Source organism: Panicum hallii, chromosome 9 (assembly GCF_002211085.1).
Source record: "Panicum hallii strain FIL2 chromosome 9, PHallii_v3.1, whole genome shotgun sequence".
Lineage (NCBI taxonomy): Eukaryota > Viridiplantae > Streptophyta > Magnoliopsida > Poales > Poaceae > Panicum > Panicum hallii.
In genome coordinates this window covers 62,779,131-62,798,306 of record NC_038050.1, presented here as the reverse complement: position 1 = coordinate 62,798,306, position 19,176 = coordinate 62,779,131, and the positions used below count along the sequence as shown (strand labels likewise).

The 19,176-nt window shown below is 52.5% G+C and overlaps 4 protein-coding genes across 5 annotated transcripts; 3 read left to right on the top strand and 1 right to left on the bottom strand.

Moving 5' to 3' along the window:
* The first annotated feature begins 1,978 nt into the window (after positions 1-1,978).
* Positions 1,979-5,814, top strand: LOC112873496 (probable LRR receptor-like serine/threonine-protein kinase IRK). Of its 2 annotated transcripts, XM_025936455.1 has the most exons (4): positions 1,979-2,095; positions 2,202-3,323; positions 3,468-3,867; positions 3,983-5,814. In XM_025936455.1, exons 2-4 carry the CDS (start codon positions 2,411-2,413, stop codon positions 5,442-5,444), a joined length of 2,775 nt encoding a protein of 924 aa, XP_025792240.1. In that variant the 5' UTR covers positions 1,979-2,095; positions 2,202-2,410; the 3' UTR covers positions 5,445-5,814. The 2 variants fall into 2 exon arrangements, with proteins under 2 accessions (XP_025792240.1, XP_025792239.1); XM_025936454.1 differs by having other exon boundaries at positions 2,202-3,867.
* Positions 5,815-8,104: 2,290 nt separating this feature from the next.
* LOC112872995 (pentatricopeptide repeat-containing protein At5g41170, mitochondrial-like) lies at positions 8,105-10,229 on the top strand. The gene has a single exon (XM_025936027.1). It carries the CDS (start codon positions 8,217-8,219, stop codon positions 9,867-9,869), a length of 1,653 nt encoding a protein of 550 aa, XP_025791812.1. The 5' UTR covers positions 8,105-8,216; the 3' UTR covers positions 9,870-10,229.
* A 121-nt stretch (positions 10,230-10,350) lies between these two features.
* Positions 10,351-12,728, bottom strand: LOC112872997 (vicilin-like seed storage protein At2g28490). Its single transcript, XM_025936028.1, has 5 exons — positions 12,278-12,728; positions 11,986-12,170; positions 11,741-11,821; positions 11,184-11,633; positions 10,351-11,083 (listed from the first exon to the last, which is right to left on the bottom strand). Exons 1-5 carry the CDS (start codon positions 12,660-12,662, stop codon positions 10,595-10,597), a joined length of 1,590 nt encoding a protein of 529 aa, XP_025791813.1. The 5' UTR covers positions 12,663-12,728; the 3' UTR covers positions 10,351-10,594.
* An 860-nt stretch (positions 12,729-13,588) lies between these two features.
* Positions 13,589-17,742, top strand: LOC112875829 (transcription factor RF2b). The gene is made up of 4 exons (XM_025939823.1): positions 13,589-14,239; positions 15,780-15,912; positions 16,461-16,545; positions 17,034-17,742. The coding sequence occupies exons 1-4, from the start codon at positions 13,767-13,769 to the stop codon at positions 17,393-17,395; spliced, it is 1,053 nt and encodes a 350-aa protein (XP_025795608.1). The 5' UTR covers positions 13,589-13,766; the 3' UTR covers positions 17,396-17,742.
* The last annotated feature ends 1,434 nt before the right edge of the window (positions 17,743-19,176 follow it).

The window sequence follows — 19,176 nt, the reverse complement described above, 5'->3', positions numbered from 1 at the left end:
CTAGGTGGCCCCGCGCAACACCTTCTTCCTTGAATTGCATTGATCCTTCCTGCCTGCCGGTAGGCAGGCCCCACGCCGGCCCTCTCCCCTCGCCGTCACAGTCGTTACTGCTCTGCTCGGACCTCGCTGCCGGCCTGCCGCTGCGAGCATGCCTGCTGGCTGCTGCAACAACCGTGGACTGGCGGGAGAGAGGCGAAGGGACAGCGACGACGGGCACGCGGACGGCGGAGGGACAGCGACGACGGGCCCACAGCGTCCACAGGCCACGCATGCACGGCGGGGGCGCAATGAATGCGTATTGATGGCGGCAATCAAGACGCCCTGATGGCTCCCTCCTCCGATCCCCCTGTCCTGCGGGAGCAGCCGGGGCTGGGCGGACGGGGCTCAGCGGCCATCAGATCAATTCCATTCCCGCCCGCCACGCGGTTGCGCGCGTGCGGTTCTACCGCGAGCCTGCGCTGCCCCTCCCCGGCGTTCTTCCTTTCTCGGCGCGCGGCGCGCGGCCGAGCTGCCATGCCGCCGGGCCGGGCGGGCAGATCCGGGAAAATTTCATGTGGCGCGCGCCCCGCCCGTGGACCGGCGGGCAGCCTGGCACGGCAGGGAGCGGCCGCCGGCCGGCGTTCGAGGGCGCGGGCTCGCTGTTAAGGCAGCGTTCCCCTGCTGACTCCGGTCGCCGCCCGCGTGTGCTCCAGCTCTGCGTTTGCACGGTTCGGACAGCGCCGGGGGAGGCTGGAACGGTGCACCGTGCAGGTGCTGCTGGCTCCCTCGCCTAGTGCTGTGGCGCAGGGCGTCAGAAGGCCGGAGTGGCGGGTGCTACCAACGAATGGCTGGCGGCTGGCGCGCCCAGATGCGCTAGCGCTACGTGCTCGCCGTCTCATGGCGTGCACGGCCCGTGAAGAATTCTTTCACCCGTGGATCATAGCGGGCGGGAAGAATCCCATCACCGACGGATCATAGCAGACAGGTTCCCGTGACCAAAATATAGCCCGGAGCGTGCGCGTATGAATAGCATGGGACCATTGCAAGCCAAGGCTTGTGCCTTGTCGAGCTAGGTCACAAAGCTGAATTATATTCGGTAGAAAACCGTTGCGTTTCAAACATGCCGCTATTATTTATGCTTACAGCGCGAAAACTGCAAGAGGCTCACATTCTAATTACAGTAGATACTACATCTAAAAAGGAGCTTCCTAAAACATACTTCCTCAATTTTAAAATATAGTTCGTTTTGATTTTTCTATATTCATATATTTTAATACGAACTTAGATATACATTATATCTAGAGCATAACAAATTCTATAAATTTAGAAAAATCAAAATAAACTACATTCGAAATGGAGGAAGTAGTAACTTTTGCAAAATCTAGAAAAGATCTTGTACCAAATAGGACTAAATTTTACGGTTCAACATGAACTGAGCACAGCTGGTTGCATTTCTTACTGTGGAATCTAGAAAAAAAATGTGATTCCACATACACACGATTGCAAGCCCGGAATGGAATTCAGATCCACAGTGTCACACCCTCTGCGCCGGCTCTGCCTCTACGGCTCTACCTATACCAAACAAAAAAAAACGAAAAACCGACGCAGCAAAGCACAGGCCACAGAGGCACCACGCTCGCCTCAAAAGCCCCGACGACGACGAGTCCACGGCCGGTCCACCTACCTCCGCCTCGGTCGAACCGAGCAGCCCCGGGCTCTCCAGCACCCGCGCGAGTTTCGAGGAGGAACCAGCGGCGCACGGACGCCCTCTCGGCCCATGCACCCGGCCCATCCCGTGCGCGCCGCCGCCCTTTTAGCCGGAGCCACCGTCCCCGCGGCTCATCCCAGCCCTCGGTCCTGCGGCGGACCTGTTCCTCGCCGTCCGATGAGCTCCGGTCCCTCCTGCCCTGGTGCAGCTTCCTTCGCCCCCGCCCTCCCCCGCTTCGCTCGTGCTCTTTTTCTCAGTCGCGCCCTCCAGTCCCAGCTCTCCAGCTCAGCCCACTCCCCGCTGCTCCCTCCCCTCCCTCCCTCCCTCCCTCTCCCTTTCTCTTTTCCATGGCGTTCTCCGACGAGATGGCGGCGGCGGCGACGTAGACGGGTGCACCCGGCTCGGCAGGTACTCGTCTACTTCCTACGCTACTAAACGGGGCGATTTCCCGAAATCCATTTCGTGACAGTTCAATCACTGGCACTCGTGCTGTTCTTCTCTTTGAAATCTGCAGGGGAGAAGAAGGCGCCATTGGAAGCTCGGAGGCCGTCACCTGCAGATTTGAGCAGACCCCATCCCTGGAAGCTCCTCCCTTCCCTCCCAATCGCCTGCGCGCGGCGTTTCTCGGAACAACTGGGCCGCCTCTTGCAATTCGACGGCCAGAAAAGTGAGGAAAAAAACCCCTCCCTTTCTTGCGGCTGTTCGTGCCGTGGAGTCGCACCAATGCGGCCTCTCGCGCTGCTGGTTCTCGCCCACCTCGCCGCCCTCCTGGCGGTGGCGGGCGCCAAGGGCGGCGCGGCGGGGGGCGGGCTGAACGACGACGTGCTGGGGCTGATCGTCTTCAAGGCCGACGTGTCGGACCCGGAGGGCCGCCTCGCGACGTGGAGCGAGGACGACGAGCGGCCCTGCGCCTGGGACGGCGTCACCTGCGAGCCCCGCACCGGCCGCGTCTCGGCGCTCTCCCTCGCCGGCTTCGGCCTCTCCGGCAAGCTCGGCAGGGGCCTCCTCCGCCTCGAGGCGCTCCAGTCGCTCTCCCTCGCCCACAACAATCTCTCCGGCGACGTCCCCGCCGAGCTCGCCCGCCTCCCGGCGCTCCAGACGCTGGACCTCAGCGCCAACGCCTTCACGGGGCCCATCCCGGAGGGGCTCTTCGGCCGGTGCCGCGCCCTCCGCGACGTCTCGCTCGCCGGCAACGCCTTCTCCGGCGACATCCCGCAGGACGTCGGCGCGTGCGCCACGCTCGCGTCGCTCAACCTGTCCTCCAACCGCCTGGCCGGCGCGCTGCCGAGCGACATTTGGTCCCTGAACGCGCTGCGCACGCTGGACATCTCCGGCAATGCCGTCACTGGCGACCTGCCGATCGGTATCAGCAGGATGTTCAACCTTCGGGAGCTGAACCTGCGAGGCAACCGTCTCACTGGTAGCCTCCCGGACGACATTGGGGACTGCCCGTTGCTGAGGTCAGTTGATCTTGGGTCCAACTCACTGGCCGGCAATTTACCAGAGTCCCTGCGGCGGCTCTCCACCTGCACATACCTTGACCTGAGCTCAAATGAGTTCACTGGGAGTGTTCCAACATGGTTTGGAGAAATGGCAAGCCTGGAGGTGCTGGATTTGTCAGGGAACAAGCTCTCCGGTGAGATTCCGGGCTCTATTGGTGGGTTGATGTCATTGAGGGAGTTGAGGTTGTCAGGAAATGGGTTCACTGGCGCCTTACCTGAATCAATTGGTGGATGCAAGAGCCTAATGCATGTTGATGTCAGCTGGAATTCTCTTACAGGTGGACTGCCTAGCTGGGTCTTTGCTTCTGGCGTTCAATGGGTGTCAGTGTCACAGAACACATTGAGTGGGGAGGTAACATTGCCTATGAATGTTTCTTCAGTGCTTCAAGGAGTAGACTTGTCGAACAATGCCTTTTCTGGAGTTATTCCATCGGAAATCTCGAAGCTGCAGAACTTGCAGTCGTTGAACATGTCATGGAACTCAATGTCTGGAAGTATTCCAGCCAGCATTTTGGAGATGAAGTCACTGGAGGTTCTTGATTTGACTGCCAACCGGCTAAATGGGAGCATTCCAGCTGCCATTGGAGGAGAGTCATTGAAGGAGTTGAGGCTAGGGAAGAACTTCCTCACCAGCAATATCCCGGCTCAGATTGGCAATTGCTCTGCGCTTGCTTCACTGTAAGTTTAAGGACCTCTTTCTGATTCAATCCAGTGTGTAGGCAAATGTTTGGAGCTTTTACATGTTATAAACCTTCTTATTTTCTGATGTACACTCGACTACTATCTCTTGCAGGAATCTTTCACATAACAATCTGACAGGAGCAATTCCAGAAACTATAGCCAACATTAGCAGTCTTGAGATTGTTGATCTTTCACGGAACAGGCTCACTGGTGGTCTACCAAAGCAGCTCTCTAACCTCCCCCACCTGCAGCAGTTCAATATTTCACATAACCAGCTCTCTGGGGATCTCCCTCCTGGTAGCTTTTTTGACACAATCCCCCTATCATCTGTGTCAGACAACCCTGGCCTTTGTGGCGCAAAGCTTAACTCTTCTTGTACTGGTGTGCTACCAAAACCAATAGTGCTGAACCCAAACACCTCTTCCGATCCAATATCACCAACCGAACCTGTGCCTGATGGTGGCCTCCATCACAAGAAAGCCATACTGAGCATATCAGCCCTTGTTGCAATTGGTGCAGCTGCTCTGATTGCTGTCGGTGTCATTACCATTACTGTTCTCAACTTTCGAGTGCGTACCCCTGGATCTCATTCTGCTGCAGTCTTGGAACTCTCAGATGGTTATCTCAGCCAGTCTCCCACAACTGATGTAAACGCAGGCAAGCTTGTCATGTTTGGAGGAGGAAATCCAGAGTTCAGTGCCAGTACCCATGCTCTTTTGAACAAGGACTGCGAGCTCGGGCGTGGTGGTTTTGGCACTGTCTACAAGACCACTCTTCGAGATGGGCAACCTGTTGCCATCAAGAAGCTCACTGTGTCAAGCTTGGTTAAGTCTCAAGTTGAATTTGAGAGAGAAGTGAAGATGCTGGGCAAGCTTCGCCATCGCAACCTCGTCGCACTCAAAGGATATTACTGGACACCGTCACTTCAGCTTCTTATTTACGAGTTTGTATCTGGGGGTAACTTGCACAAGCAATTGCATGAGTCATCCACCACAAATTGCCTGTCCTGGAAGGAAAGATTTGATACAGTTCTTGGTATAGCAAGAAGCCTGGCCCATCTCCACAGGCATGATATTATCCACTACAATCTGAAATCAAGCAATATTCTGCTCGATGGATCAGGCGAGGCTAAGGTGGGAGATTATGGGTTGGCAAAGCTACTTCCAATGCTTGACCGTTATGTCTTAAGCAGCAAGGTACAGAGTGCACTTGGTTACATGGCTCCGGAGTTTGCATGCAGAACAGTGAAGATCACAGAGAAATGTGATGTGTACGGATTTGGCGTTCTTATTCTTGAGATCCTAACAGGGAGGACACCAGTGGAGTACGTGGAAGACGATGTGATTGTGCTGTGCGATGTGGTAAGGGCTGCTTTGGATGAAGGAAAGGTGGAAGAGTGCGTTGATGAGAGGCTCTGCGGGAAATTTCCACTGGAGGAGGCTGTTCCTATCATAAAACTTGGTTTGGTCTGTACTTCTCAGGTTCCTTCTAACAGGCCGGACATGAGCGAGGTGGTGAACATCTTGGAGCTGATCAGATGCCCCCAGGATAGCCCAGAGACCGAATTAGGTTAAAGCCCTACCTACATTGTCTCCCAGTTTGTTGGTTTTTATTTTTTGAGATCCTTCTGTGCTTGGTAACTAATCAGATGATGAAAGATGGAGGGAGTTCTATTCTATCTAGTGTGCTTAGATGATAAGAACGAATTGTGAAGCGTCTAGCTAGTCTTTTGATGGTTAGGGAATTATGTAACGTGTGCAATAGTTTCACGGCCTCCCGGGGTGTTGATGTGTTTGACTTAGATCCTCATCAGTAAGGTGTATGGTGTGGATCCTCTCACATCAGTCCTGGTGGCTTCTTTGCAAGATCACTGTAATTTCAGCTTCGGTTATATGCAATTTGGTGCAGCTTGCCTGTGCTCTGCTCTCCTATATTATTATGAAACTTGCCGCATTTTGGGTCTTTGCTATCCAACTACCTGTGACAGTTTTTTTATTGTATTGCACTGCTAAACCAAACAAACTGGCAAGTACTGGGTAGTCGCAATGGCAAGTACCAGTCAGTCAGAGAAATCTTGTGTGTTTGTCTATCTACCTGAGTACCTGACTTGCTTGGAATCATGCAGACAAATCACACAGTGACCCCACCCTGATGACTAACCGTAGCGTGTATGTGTACAACTGTACAAGTACAAAGAACTGAAAATGCTAGTACAAGTGTACAACATTATCCATCTGTCTCTTTCGCATGTACTCCCCCCCCCCCCCCCCCTGCATTGCTGGACTCTAAAAACCATGGTACAAGGAATAAACTAGTCATGCTATCGAACAGCATGCATGGGGTCAAAGTTTGTTGATCTGACTGAATCTTGCAATTAGCTCGCAGCATAACTTGTCAGGTTTCCTAGTGCATTAGCTGATCCTAATTAAACAATGGCATGGGTATCATGGCAAGGCATGGCCTGTGCATAAACAAACAGTGAAGTATTCAGGAGTTGGCACTGCATCTGGAGCTGTGTTTTGCAGTGAGCATAAATATTGGCAGTTGTTTGGTCCCCAGGACCTACAAGTATGTTCTTCACCAGCCAACGCCCAACCACTTGGTGTTTTACCTTTTTTTAAATGTGCTCTTGTGGATTATGCTCTCAGCTCCCGGTTGCTTTTTTGTCTCTCAAATCAAGAGCCCTGTGATGTACCGGACTAACGTATACGTGAGCCCAGCCGACTCCCTGTCGCGCAATCTGTCCTGGAAGGTTTGCCCGTTTGCTGACTGGAAGCACGCACGCCGCCTTGCAACTGGGCATTCCCGGCTCTCCATGTTATCCCTGGCTCTGTCTGAATGGCAATCGGTGACTCGGTGAGGGCGCATAAGGTTAGGCCTGACCTGAGGACTGAAACACTTCTGAAGTCGTCTTAACATGAGATGGTGCCATGTGCAGGCGCATGCTTTGCTAACGCCACTGGGTGGAGGACAGGTCACAAAAGGGCAGCCTTGCACTTGGCCCTTGGCAGCACGCTTTGGGCCCTGTTCTTCTGTCCCTGTGTTCACTCGCTCGGCACCCACCGGGAACTTTTGAAGCCAAAACCAGGGCGGGAGAAGCAGTGGGGAGGGAAGAGGCAATGAGCCATGACCACTTTTTGACCATCGTCAATCAGATAGTGGTAGGGCAGGTCCAGTGAAACAAAGTGCTTTTAGGAGAATCTGGGGGGGTCCTGCGCTGCGTCGGTTGGGGCTTCAACCATGATTGCCCCATGACAATCCAAAGTTCAGATTGTTCAGGGCTCAGGCACGGGGGGTGCTGCTTCTTCGTGCAGCTGTGTACCATTAGGAATGTGCCAAAAGTAGCAAACGGGTTGAACAAATAAACATGGCCATTATCGGTGACTATCTTCGCCACTAATATTCCAAGCAAAAACTAACAGGAGCAAAGTTACCGGAACGTATTGGATTTTTGAACTTCTCGTGCCTGGGAGGGGCGCGGCCCTCTTTCCTTGCTGCTTTCAGCAGTGGTGGACCAAAAGGACGTGTAGTCCATGATTGGTTAAGGACTGCAGGAGAACAAAGCAAAGCATGAAAGAAGACGGAGCTTTGCTGGTGGCTTGGTGTCCAGTCCTCTTCACACCTAACCTTAGGCAAATTTGACCAAGGTGGCGAGTGTTTGTTGGCAATTAACCTTATTAGCAAAAAGAAATTCAGCTTCGCATGTCAGAGTCAAAAAAGCGTGACACAATTTCCTTAAACACCCTCAACCCTAATCCTGAGCTCTAATTTTTCTGGCGGGCTCGTCGACGACAATTAGGGATAGTGAGGAAGAGGTAATCGACGACAATTAGGGATAGCGAAGTAATTTTTTATGTATATTCTTATATACGTTCTTCCTATTTTTGGGACTATGTCTTTAAAATGACCCTCGAAATGCATGTTTCCAACCTTTATTCATGGAATTACTCATCATGATGTCGGCAGTCGACACGCGTAAGGGCCAGTTTCCGATAGATGCATAGTCTTTAAACGCGCCGGAAATCTTAGAGCCCAAAAAACGCAACAAAACACATGAAAGCCATCAAGGCCCAGGGTCGTGACAGCCCAACAAGTCAGTCTTGAGCCCAGCTCATAGATCATCAAGGCCCAGGGTCCACATTTCCCACCTTATCACTGAGCCCATGGTTCCTCTCAAAAAAATATATCACTGAGCCCATAGTTAACGTGGCCTGGAATTTGGAAGGACAATCCTGGGCCCCGTGGTGCCGCCTCGCGTCGCACGAGTGCGCGACTGAGCGTCTCCCTCGTCCTCTCGCTTCCCAACCACATCTCCTCGGCTCGCCTCCTGCACACGCCCATCCACCATGGCTTCCCTCTACCACCACTCCTCCTTCCCACTCTCCCCGCCCCACCAGCTTACCGCCCCCGAGTCCCCTCGCGCGCCGGCCCCATCCTACCGCATCTCCACCCTGCCGTCCTCATCCCACCATGGCAGCGCCTGCCTCCCTCGACCCGGCGCGTCTCCCTCCTTCGCTTGCCACTGCAAGGCGCCGCCCCGGGACCACGACGCGGAGCTTGTCCGCGCTCTGCAGTCCAACGGCAACGGCACCCTCCACGGAGAGTCGGCACCGCCGCAGGTCCTCGATTCGCGCTCCGACGGACCGGGCAGCGACGAGAGGGGCAAGAGGTCGCGTCTCTGCGCCCGCGACTGCGCGAAGCGGATCATGGAGCTGCCCGTGGAGGAGCGGGTGAAGGTGCTCGACCTCCTGCAGCGCGACGACGCGGCGCTCACCGTCTCCGACTACAACGACATCCTCTCCGCGCTCGCGCGCGCGGGCGACCACGCCTCGGCCGTCGCGCTGTTCCGCGCCATGCCCGTCGCACCCGACGCCCACTCCTTCGCCACCGCCGTGCAGTGCCTCTGCCGCCAGGGCGCGCCCGACGAGGCCAAGCTCGCGCTCGACGAGATGGTGGCGCGCGGGTTCCGCCCCAGCGTCGCCACGTTCTCCGCCGTCGTGGGCTGCCTCTGCAAGCGCGGCCGCGTCACCAAGGCCATGGAGGTGTTCGACGCGATGCGCGCTCTCGGGTGCGAGCCCACCATCCGCACCTACAACAGCCTCGTCGGCGGGCTCTGCTACGTCGGCCGGCTCGAGGAGGCGCTCGACCTGCTCAACAAGCTCAAGGACTCGCGCAAGACGCCGGACATCTACACCTTCACCATCGTGCTCGACGGGTTCTGCAAGGTCGGGCGGGCGGAGGAGGCCACGGCCATCTTCCACGACGCCATCGGGATGGGCCTCTCGCCGACGATCTTCACCTACAACGCGCTCCTGAACGGCCACTGCAAGGAGGGGAACCCGCTCAGGGCGTTCGCGCTGCTCATGGGGATGTGCGGTGACGAGGACGGCTGCCCACCGGACAAGATCAGCTTCGGCATCGTGCTGACGGCGCTGCTGCGCGCGGGCGAGACCGCAGCGGCGTGGCAGACGTACAAGCGGATGGAGCGCGCCGGGTTCGAGGCGGACGGGCGCGCGCTGGACACGCTGGCGCGGGGCCTGTGCCGGCGGTGCGCGACGGACGTCTCTGCGCTGGGCGACGCCCGGGAGGTGTTCGCGAAGCTGGTGGCGTCGGGGCACGAGCCGGTGTCGTACACGTACTGCCTGATGGCGCAGGCGCTGGCGCGCGGCGGCGAGGTGGACGCGGCCGTGGCGCTGCTGGAGGAGATGGTGCGCCGGGGGTACGCGCTGCGGAAGCGCGCCTACACGGACGTGGTGCGCGCGCTGTGCGACCGGGCCCGGGCCCGCGACGCGCTGCGGGTGCTGGTGCTGGTGATGATCGTGCGGGACTTCGTGCCGGGGCGGAACGCGTTCGACGCGCTGCTGGGCGAGCTCGGCCGGCAGGGGCGGTGGACCGACGCCATGGCCGTGTACGCCGCCGCCGTGAAGCGCGGCGTGGTGGTCTCGTGGAAGCAGCTCGCCAGGGAGGAGGAGCCCGTCCGGCTGGGCGTCCCGCAGTGACCGCTGCCCGACCTCAGGATCACACCATCTCTGCCACCACGAGGCGGGCGTCGGCTCCCAGCTGCGTGCAGATGCATAACTCTCCGACGAGGAAAAAGGCACAGCCGATGGCTTGCATTGGCGTGCGTGGATTTTGGCGATTTTTTGGGAGAAGACACCAGGAATGTAGCAATTTTTCTGTAAATCATTTCTGCTGCTTGATCGGATTGACCGGCCGGGAGCATTGGCAATCGAATTTTCGACCAGCGTCGCTCGGATTCTGTACCTGGCCGGCGCGGCGAGGTATGAGCTTTTGTAACTTCTTGTTCATAACTTGCATAAGCAGATCGACCCAAGGTTCAAGTGGATTGTCATTCTCCATCCTTGATTTCATGGCTGAGTCCTGGATCCTGGTACCACAAGCTGCATTTGCCTAGCTCAGCTGCATGCCTCCATTGCTCGACCTTCACTGAGCACAGAAATGCCCACAAGTCGGATGCAATGCCTGCGCGCATAGTTTTCTTTTTTTCTTTTTCTGCCATCCATTCGAAGCTGTAAACGCCACAAAGCACTTTATTTATAGACAGCGCCACGAAAAAAACACAAGCACTGACTGACACAGGTCAACAACAGAGTCTAGCAGCAGCATCCGTGGTGCACATGCTTCTTGAGGACTCAAGGAGGAAGCAGAGTTGAGCATCGATCGACCTGATCGATCGTCTGCTCGATGAAAGCCTCGAGCAGATTTACTCCTTGGTCACCTGCTCGATGACCAGCGGTTCCTCCCTCTCCCTCCTCCCCTTCCCCTTCCCATGCTCCTCCCCCTTCCCCTTCTCCCCGCGCTTCTCCCTCTTCCCCGTCTCCGGGAACGACGGCAGTATCAGGGCCTCCTCCTGCGCCCGCACCAGCTCCCTGAAGTCCTTCTCGCGGGTGCCGAACCCGGCGGCGACCTCCGGCCCCAGCATCCTGCGGAGCACCGAGGAGGCGCCCACCAGGAACTGCGGCCGGTTGCGGCGCGCCGAGGTCGTGAACCCGAAGAACTCGAACGGCCCGTCCCGCGCCGCCACTTGGCAGAAGGGGAAGTAGCGTGGGATCCAGAACACGTCGCCCGCGCGCACCGCCGCGCTCATCGCCAGCGACCCGTTCGGGAACACCACCTGGATCGTGCCCTCCCCGCCCAGAACCACGCCGTACTCCGTCGCCCGAGGGTTCACGTGCGGCGCCAGCATCGATCCCTGCAACACGCGCACACGCGCATCAGCTTCAGCTAATCAAGCTTGCTGCGATCAAGTCTCTCTTTTCTCCGATCGAGCGAGGCTGATCTCGGGCTCTTACGGCGGTGAGATTGACGAGGTAGACGCCGATGTCGGAGTGCTTGAGGGGCTCGTAGCCGTGCTTGTCGACGGCGATGGTCCAGCCGTAGGCGTTCCGGAACCCGGGCTTGCTGTCGTAGAGGTTGAACGGCTTCTGCGCGCCGCCCGTCTTCTTGCCCTTCCTGTTCGCCTCCGCGGCGCCCGACCCACCGAGTCCGACGAACCGGTTCACCAGCTCCCTCCACGACCACGCCGGCCGCGCATCGTCGCCGACCTCGTCGTCTTCCTCTCCCCTGCCCCCCGGCCTCCACGCGCCGGCCTCACCGTGCCGCGCTCCCCTGCTCCGCGCATCGCGCCTGTTGCTGCCCTGCCCAAGCTTCTCGTCGCCGCCGCTCCCGGGCTCCGCGGTGTAGTACACGATGGGGCCGCGGGTTTGCGCCAGCAAGACTCTTGCCAACTCGTCGTAGGTGGCCTAGTATGGAGACAACAGACAAGACATGCAAGCAATTATGCCACACATCAGTTGGAGATTGCCAATACATGTTGCACGGTGTGAATTGTTCGGATTTATTATCTCACGTTGAAGGCAACGGCAAGCGTCTTCGGTTCGAAGCCAGCGAGCACCGACGCCGGGTTCCCGGCGCCGCCGAGGAAGAAGGACTGCATTGGATCACGGTTCATCAGTGCGAGATTTGGGGATTGCAAGTACAAGTTCACTTCAATTTTGAGATGTGCTAAATATGAAAGATGTAAGATGATAATGTTCTCTTCAAAAAAAGAAAAAGCAAGGGAAGACGATGATAGATGTAGTGTAACACGGAGACCAGATAAGGAGGTCCGAAGCCGAGGCTATCGGAGGCGTCGATGCTGCAGATGATCTGCAGCCTCTGGCCTTTGCCGGTGTTGATCATGTAGAAGGTGGAGCCGGCGTCGATGTGGAGGACGTCGCCCATCTTGAGCTTCCTCTCCACCAGCTCGTCCTTGTAAACATACCCAACCTTCACCTCCCCTGCTCACCATAACACCACGGATCCAGCTCTTGATTCAGTACACAGACAGGATTAAATCGCAGGAAAAAAAAAGGAGTGAAAAACTGCGTGCGAGATTCATAGACACCTCGATGCACGAAGAGGGTGATGCTGGAGTCGAGGTACTGCGGCACGAACAGCGTCTTGGGCTCCATGGTGATGAAGCCGATGTGCATGAGCCCCTCGCGGCACGCGACGGCGGCCGGCGGCCACGGCTGGCCGCGCACCACGCGCACCTGCCCGCCCTCCGACTCCACCACCTTCTCCAGCCGGTCCAGCACGAACATCCCCCTCTCCTTGCCCTTGCCCTTGCCCTCCCTCTCCTTCTCCTCCTCCGGCCGCCATTCCCCCTCCCCCTCCTCCCACCCCCACTCGCTGCCATGGCGCGGCGGCGCCGCCGCTGCACACCGCGACGCTACGAGGAGCAGCAGCGTGAAGAGCAGCGGCGCCACCATCACGGCCACGCGACCCATCGCCTCGCCTCGTCGATCTCGATCACTTCCAAGCTCGCGCTAGCTTTGCTCTCGCCGTCTGCCCGTCTCGCCTCTGCTCTCTCTTTGTCAGCAGCTTGTCTGCCGCACCGTTCTTCGGTGCGAGGCCGGTGGATATAGAGACGACGGGTGGGAAGGGAGGGGCGTCGCGACTAGCACGTGTCGCCGTGCATGGCGAGCCTCATGTGCGCCACGTAGCGCGCGCACGATCGAGCAGGCGGTTCTGGGTGGCACCGGATTTCTTGACGTTCGATCGAGAGAAGAGCGCGTGCGCGTCACCGGCACACGGCTACGTAGCGGAATGTTGTGTGAGCTACTCGCCTACTCTCTCCGGTGAAGGAGCTACAAGCCTACAACTAGAGAGTATAAATTATTTTAATTTTTCTAGATATATATTTTTCCTACTATCTAGATAAAATATATATTTAAATGTATAATAAAATCTATATATTTAGAATCAGAATAACTATAATGGAAACAGAGTATGTGCGTTCTTTTAACGTATTATTCTCTTGCAGTTAATATAAGTCGGCTCGCTTCTGTAGAAACATGTACTCTCCCTCTCAAATACAAGGTGCTGTTTTACCTTTTTCTATTTTAATTTTATAAACATAAAAACCAACTTCTCCAATTTGACGTAGTTCACTTTGAGGACCTGGCTGTGGTGACTGGTGAGTGCAAGGAGCTGTTCCGTTGCTAGCCACGACTGATCATGGACTCGTGGGCAAAACAGGAGAGGGGCCATACGCTAGTTGTGCACGCGGCACGGACCCGACCCGCTGCCGCACTGAAAGAAGGCGACCTGTTTCGCTCGTGCCCGTGGGCGCGCACATGCTGCTACGGCGATACTAGCCTCTAGGCTCTACAGCCCTCCCTCCCTCCAGATCCCACTCCACTGCGCTGCTCCACCCCACCCCACCTCATAAAAACCAAACCAAACCCGAAAGCACCACGAAACACGGCGGCAGCAGCAGCCTGCGTGCCTGCCTATCCATCCTTCCTCCTCCAGCCTCCGCCGCGGACACCCCCGCGCGGACAGGCCGGTGGAGCGGCAGCGAGGGAGGGCGGGGCGGCGCCGGCCTCGCAATGCAGCAGCAGCAGCAGCCGGAGCCCGCCGATCCGCCGGGGAGGGCGTTCCCGCCCCCGCCGGCGCCGGCCGCGCGCGGGGCGCACCACCGGCGGGCCAGATCTGAGGTTGCCTTCCGCCTCCCGGACGACCTCGGCCTCGGCGGCGGCGGCGGCCCCGACGGCGACGGCTTCGACGAGATCGGCTCCGAGGACGACCTCTTCTCCACCTTCATGGACATCGAGAAGATCTCCTCCTCGGGGCCCTCCGACCGCGACCGCGATCGCGCCGCGGAGACATCCTCACCGCCGCGCCCCAAGCACCGCCACAGCAGCTCTGTCGACGGCTCGGGCCTCTTCTTCTCCCCCGGCGTCGGCGGCGGCACGGGGAAGGACGCCGCCGCGTCGCTGGCCGAGGTCATGGAGGCCAAGAAGGCCATGAGCCCCGAGCAGCTGGCCGAGCTTGCCGCCATCGACCCCAAGCGCGCCAAGAGGTGCCGCCTCATCGATCTCTCCCCCTCCATACCTGTCCTTAGCTACCAGTGCTCGACTGCTCGGCATTGTTGCGCAGGCCTGGTCTCAGCCGCCTAGTGATCGACTTACTCCAGTGATTGGTCGCTAGAGAAATGGTCGTATACTAGATCAATCCTTTCGTTCTCCGAGGTGGCGAGTAATTAGCTCAGGCGTCGAGGACAATCATGCGTGCATGCTTTCTGATGGAAATGCCTGGTGGTTGAAGGAAAGATGCGCATCCGCTCCTTGTTTTTTCCCCCTTTGTGGGCACTGTGCATGGATAGATGGCATTGGTTGGTTGGGGGTTGGGAGTTAAGGTACTAGTGGTAGTGCTTTAGTGTTTGGTTGGTGGGATTATGGATAAATGTTTGTTTCTCTGAGGGTGACGCTTGTGCTTTTCTATACCTTTTGCTGGGTGTTGGGGTGCTGATCCTTTGCTAATGATTGGGAAAAGGGGGTGGGCGGAAAAAAGGTAACCGGAGTTCACTTAATTTCTTACCTGCAAGGTTATATTTCCCGGTTGTAATTCGAGGATTTAATGCTGAAGTGCTGAGATGTAAGCTGGATTGCTGGTTTCCAGGATTATATTGCCTAGTTTCGACACTTTAAAAGATGATAGATAAATGCTAACCTGTTGGGTGAGGCTTAGAGAAAATGAAGCACATTCAACTAGAGAGTCATTGCAAATTATTAAGCACATTCAACTAGAGAGTCATTGCAAATTATTAGAACTACCTGGCTTTATTGATATTGAAAGGCAGTAGGAGTGCACAACGATTGAAAGCTACCAATCAGATCAGAGAAATTATTCAGGCTCTAATCTTGCTTGCCTATTATATCTATGTTTGAAACTCTGACCAATTCCTGATCGTTATTGGTAGAAATTTTTATAGCAAATTGCGAATAATGTTGTAAGCATTTGGACTTTTCATCTCTAAGAATCGCATGCTGTAATCATGCCACCAATTATAGGGATCTTCTTAATAACAAATAATGTTATCCAAACTATGCACTGTGCAGTTGATAACTTGTTATCCACAATTCACAGTTAAATTTCTAATGCTTCAAAATTATACTGCATCATTAGTTCATTACCAGTTTTCATCTTTATGGTTCTCAGACATTCCAATTGTTTGATTTGCAAAGGTAAAAATGGCAGTCCAAAATATATAGTGGATAAATGTTGCATTCAGAGTTTAGTCAGATACAAAAATAATTGATCGACAAATGTGTAGAAAAAAGTTCATTCATGTATTAAATTGAGCAAGACAAAGCTCCTGCTTTTACTTAGTAGAAATGTAGAATGTGCTGGCTGTTGTAGACTTGTAGTATTATCCATCTGCTTTGGGACCTGATCCAATTTTCCTCTAAATTAATATTGGAAAAGAGGAAGTGATGGTATAAATGAATTAGTCAGGTTGTGGCTAATGATCCATGCATGATTTTGTGTTCTTTTCCTGTAATCATTTCTTCCAATGACATTGAAGTCTACATTAACATTTTGTATTCATTTTCATGCAGAATTCTAGCTAACAGACAATCGGCGGCTAGATCAAAAGAAAGAAAGGCTCGTTATATAACAGAACTTGAGCGGAAGGTTCAAACGCTTCAGACTGAAGCCACCACCCTTTCAGCACAACTCACACTATTTCAGGTACATTTCCGTCTATCTGACAACTCACACTATTTCAGGTACATTTCCGTCTATCTGTTATCTCATGGATATCAGGTCAAGTTTAAAGTTCATGCTATTTCTGAAAGTGGTATCTTTCAGGAGCAAAGTGACCATTTTCCTTTGCAATCATTTTAAGAAAACATGGATCTATCCCCTGATCACAGGGTACTGATTAAATTGCAGCTCTTTTGCAAATTGCATCTAGCTTAATGGTTTTCTTGTGTATCTTCTGACAACTTGTGTAGCTGTATGGACTAGGAGTCTAGGACACTGCACATGCTGTGATCAGTCTAAGCATCCCTTGCATTATATTAATTCTGGTGTTGTGAAAATTTTGATGAATTATATGATGATGATCTGTATGTGGATTTAATTGATGTTGATTGTCAGCTTTGACTGTCAGCTTCTGGTTATTGCTATATTTTTATATGGTTGACTGTTGAAGTGTTTTATAGTTTGCTGGTTTGCTATACTGTTCTATTAAGTGGTGGGGGTGACCTTTATATATTGCCTTCAATCTCTTGCAGAGAGACACAACTGGACTTTCTGCAGAAAATGCAGAGCTCAAGATAAGGTTGCAGGCCATGGAGCAGCAGGCTCAACTGCGTGATGGTGAGCATGGTCCCCTTATTGAATATAACACAATTTATCTGTCTATTTGACTCTTTGATTTTTTTTTAGTTTCCTGTAACATGAAGCAATAATAAGGCAGTGCAATATATTTTTGACAATATATAATCGAAGGTCATTCTATTTTTCTCAGTCCTCACTCATTCCTTTTTCTAACTCAAGATGGACTTCCTTCCTTTTCCATTTCAAGTCATTCTACATGGTCAATTGCAAAATCTTTTGAAGTCAAGTGTCCTTTGACACGATACCCTTCACCTAATTGCTATTTGATATCCTTAGTTTTTCTATACGTGTGTTCAATTTACTGCAACTTACATATTGTGCCATAGCCAGATTGACTTATACTATATAAAACATAGTGGGAATTATATTTTGCTGACATAGAACAAATTAATTACTGGAATTTGCATTATGTGAAGTTTTGTGTTCTACTTGTGCATTCTAAACAGTCAATCCGATATATTTTGCAGCTCTGAATGATGCACTGAAGCAGGAGCTGGAGAGGCTTAAGCTTGCTACTGGTGAGACGACCAATTCCAGTGAGACATATAACATGAGATTTCAACATGTCCCATACAACTCTTCATTCTTCCCGCTTTCCCAGCATAATACAGCCCTACACCCGGGTAGTGCCCAGTTGGCACCATCGTTCAACCCACCTCATCCCAATGTGCCAAATCACCAGATGCTGTCCCACCCACACACTCTCCCAGATATAATGCAGCAAGACTCTCTTGGACGGCTGCAGGGTTTGGACATTGGAAAGGGGCCTCTGGTTGTGAAGTCGGAGAGCAGCTCGATCTCTGCAAGCGAAAGTAGCAGCACCTTCTAACGCGGCCTACACATCAGAATCCACAGTTTCATTAGATCCCTTTGTTCATAGCCTGACATCCTTGTGCTGCTTTCAGTTCTGTAAGCTTATTTTTTATTCAATTCATTCGTTTAGTTGAAATTGTTTGTAATTGCATGGACAGATCAATCCGTGTTGTAGAATGATCCGGCAACTCACGTCTTGTTGTTTTTGGGTTCATTTCCTGTGTGCCATGTTTGGTAATCAGGGTGTTCGGAGTGGAATTCTGTGATGATATTGTGTTGTTTTTAGCCATGTTGACTTGAGCTCCATGGATTCTCTCTTTGGAATATACATGTATTCTTATGCTACCAAGCTAGTTTGATCCATGTACACTCTGGTTGATGAAATGGTGTCACTTTGAGGAATTTCAAACATCCATCAGAATGCAATGCATAATAAGGTGTCAACACTGCAACTAAAGAGCAAAAAATTGATGATCATGTTGGGGGTTACACTAATTTGCATTTGGCGTGCGAAACTAGCTACATTGTCAACATTTGTAAACGCACATACTGTTGGTATTCCATAGTTGTTTAGGTAGGGAAATCGTTTTTTTCCTTGCATTTTATTTGGCTTGTCGGGTTATGAGTCAGGGCAAAGCGTGTACATTCGTTTAAGAAATATGAATATATATTATGGTTGAGTTCAATACTTATATTCTTCTAGGAACTAAAAATATGCACTTTTTTAAAAAATACTTGTATAATAAACATGTAAACATAATTTTTATACCATTTTTCGAATAGGTTATGTCTGCGTATTATCAGTCGACTTTCGAAATAACATGTATACGTACCCCTAATTAAATTAGTTTTGGGTTTCATATTGTTTGTTGATTGGATGCTTCGTCTTAGTTGTACAATGTCCACCAACTATGTCTTCAAGATTGTAATGCAACATTGGTTCAATAATTTTACTGAAAACTATAGGAGAACAATATATGCTACCAATTTTATTCAAACAAGCCAGCTATAATTTATTCCCCCTTTATAAAATTTTCATCTTTTTTGGTCTTACGAATTTTGTATGTATATGTATTTATGCCTAAATATACTTGCATTTGGTTTGTTTTATGAGGATTAAAAGTCTATAGTATGAAATACAAATAATATGGCCTTGAATAGGTTGCATGTAATGATGGTTATTCTCAAAGCGCTTTCAGTCATGAATTATTTGTATATAAGGTATGTTTGGCTTTGTTTCACTGGTTAAGTTGTCGGAACTTGCAGTCTTCACTCCTATAGGAGTTACTTCACGTGCATTATTTTCGCCCAACTTAGTTACAACCCGAATTGATATACAACGTATGAGTCGTGGGCTCCTTCATCCTATGCTGTTGGTTCATGTGATGGTGGCTAGAGTAGATGTAGTAGGTATTAGCAATGTTATTTTTCTAATATTTGTGAAGTTACTATATCTAAGAGTTAAATATACCGTCAGCTTTTAAACTTGTCATGTTATGCCACTTATATTCACAAACTCTATAAGGCTGAGTCAAGTGGTGGGCGGAGATATCTCCTCGCCACGTCAGCTCTCACCCTTACTCTCACCCCACCTCTCCAATGCACAGGTGTCAGCTCTCACTTCTCTCTCCTCCACGTCAGATTTTCTTTTCCAGATTTAATTATTTCACTCTCTTTTGTTCGCGTACGCAAAATAATTCAATAAACTAATTTTATTCAACTAAAAAAATTACCGATTACATCATAATTAAAAAAAGAAAATTACATCGCAATTAAAAATAGCAAAAATACATAATA

Coding starts and splice junctions, on each gene's coding strand:
- LOC112873496 (XM_025936454.1), top strand. CDS start 2,411: ATGCGGCCTCTCGCGCTGCTGGTTCTCGCCCACCTCGCCGCCCTCCTG. Junction 3,868..3,982: donor TGCTCTGCGCTTGCTTCACT/GTAAGTTTAAGG, acceptor TATCTCTTGCAG/GAATCTTTCACATAACAATC.
- LOC112872995 (XM_025936027.1), top strand. CDS start 8,217: ATGGCTTCCCTCTACCACCACTCCTCCTTCCCACTCTCCCCGCCCCAC.
- LOC112872997 (XM_025936028.1), bottom strand. CDS start 12,662: ATGGGTCGCGTGGCCGTGATGGTGGCGCCGCTGCTCTTCACGCTGCTG. Junction 11,822..11,985: donor GCTTCGGACCTCCTTATCTG/GTCTCCGTGTTA, acceptor GATCCAATGCAG/TCCTTCTTCCTCGGCGGCGC. Junction 11,084..11,183: donor ACCTCGTCAATCTCACCGCC/GTAAGAGCCCGA, acceptor CGCGTGTTGCAG/GGATCGATGCTGGCGCCGCA.
- LOC112875829 (XM_025939823.1), top strand. CDS start 13,767: ATGCAGCAGCAGCAGCAGCCGGAGCCCGCCGATCCGCCGGGGAGGGCG. Junction 14,240..15,779: donor GACCCCAAGCGCGCCAAGAG/GTGCCGCCTCAT, acceptor ATTTTCATGCAG/AATTCTAGCTAACAGACAAT. Junction 15,913..16,460: donor CACAACTCACACTATTTCAG/GTACATTTCCGT, acceptor AATCTCTTGCAG/AGAGACACAACTGGACTTTC.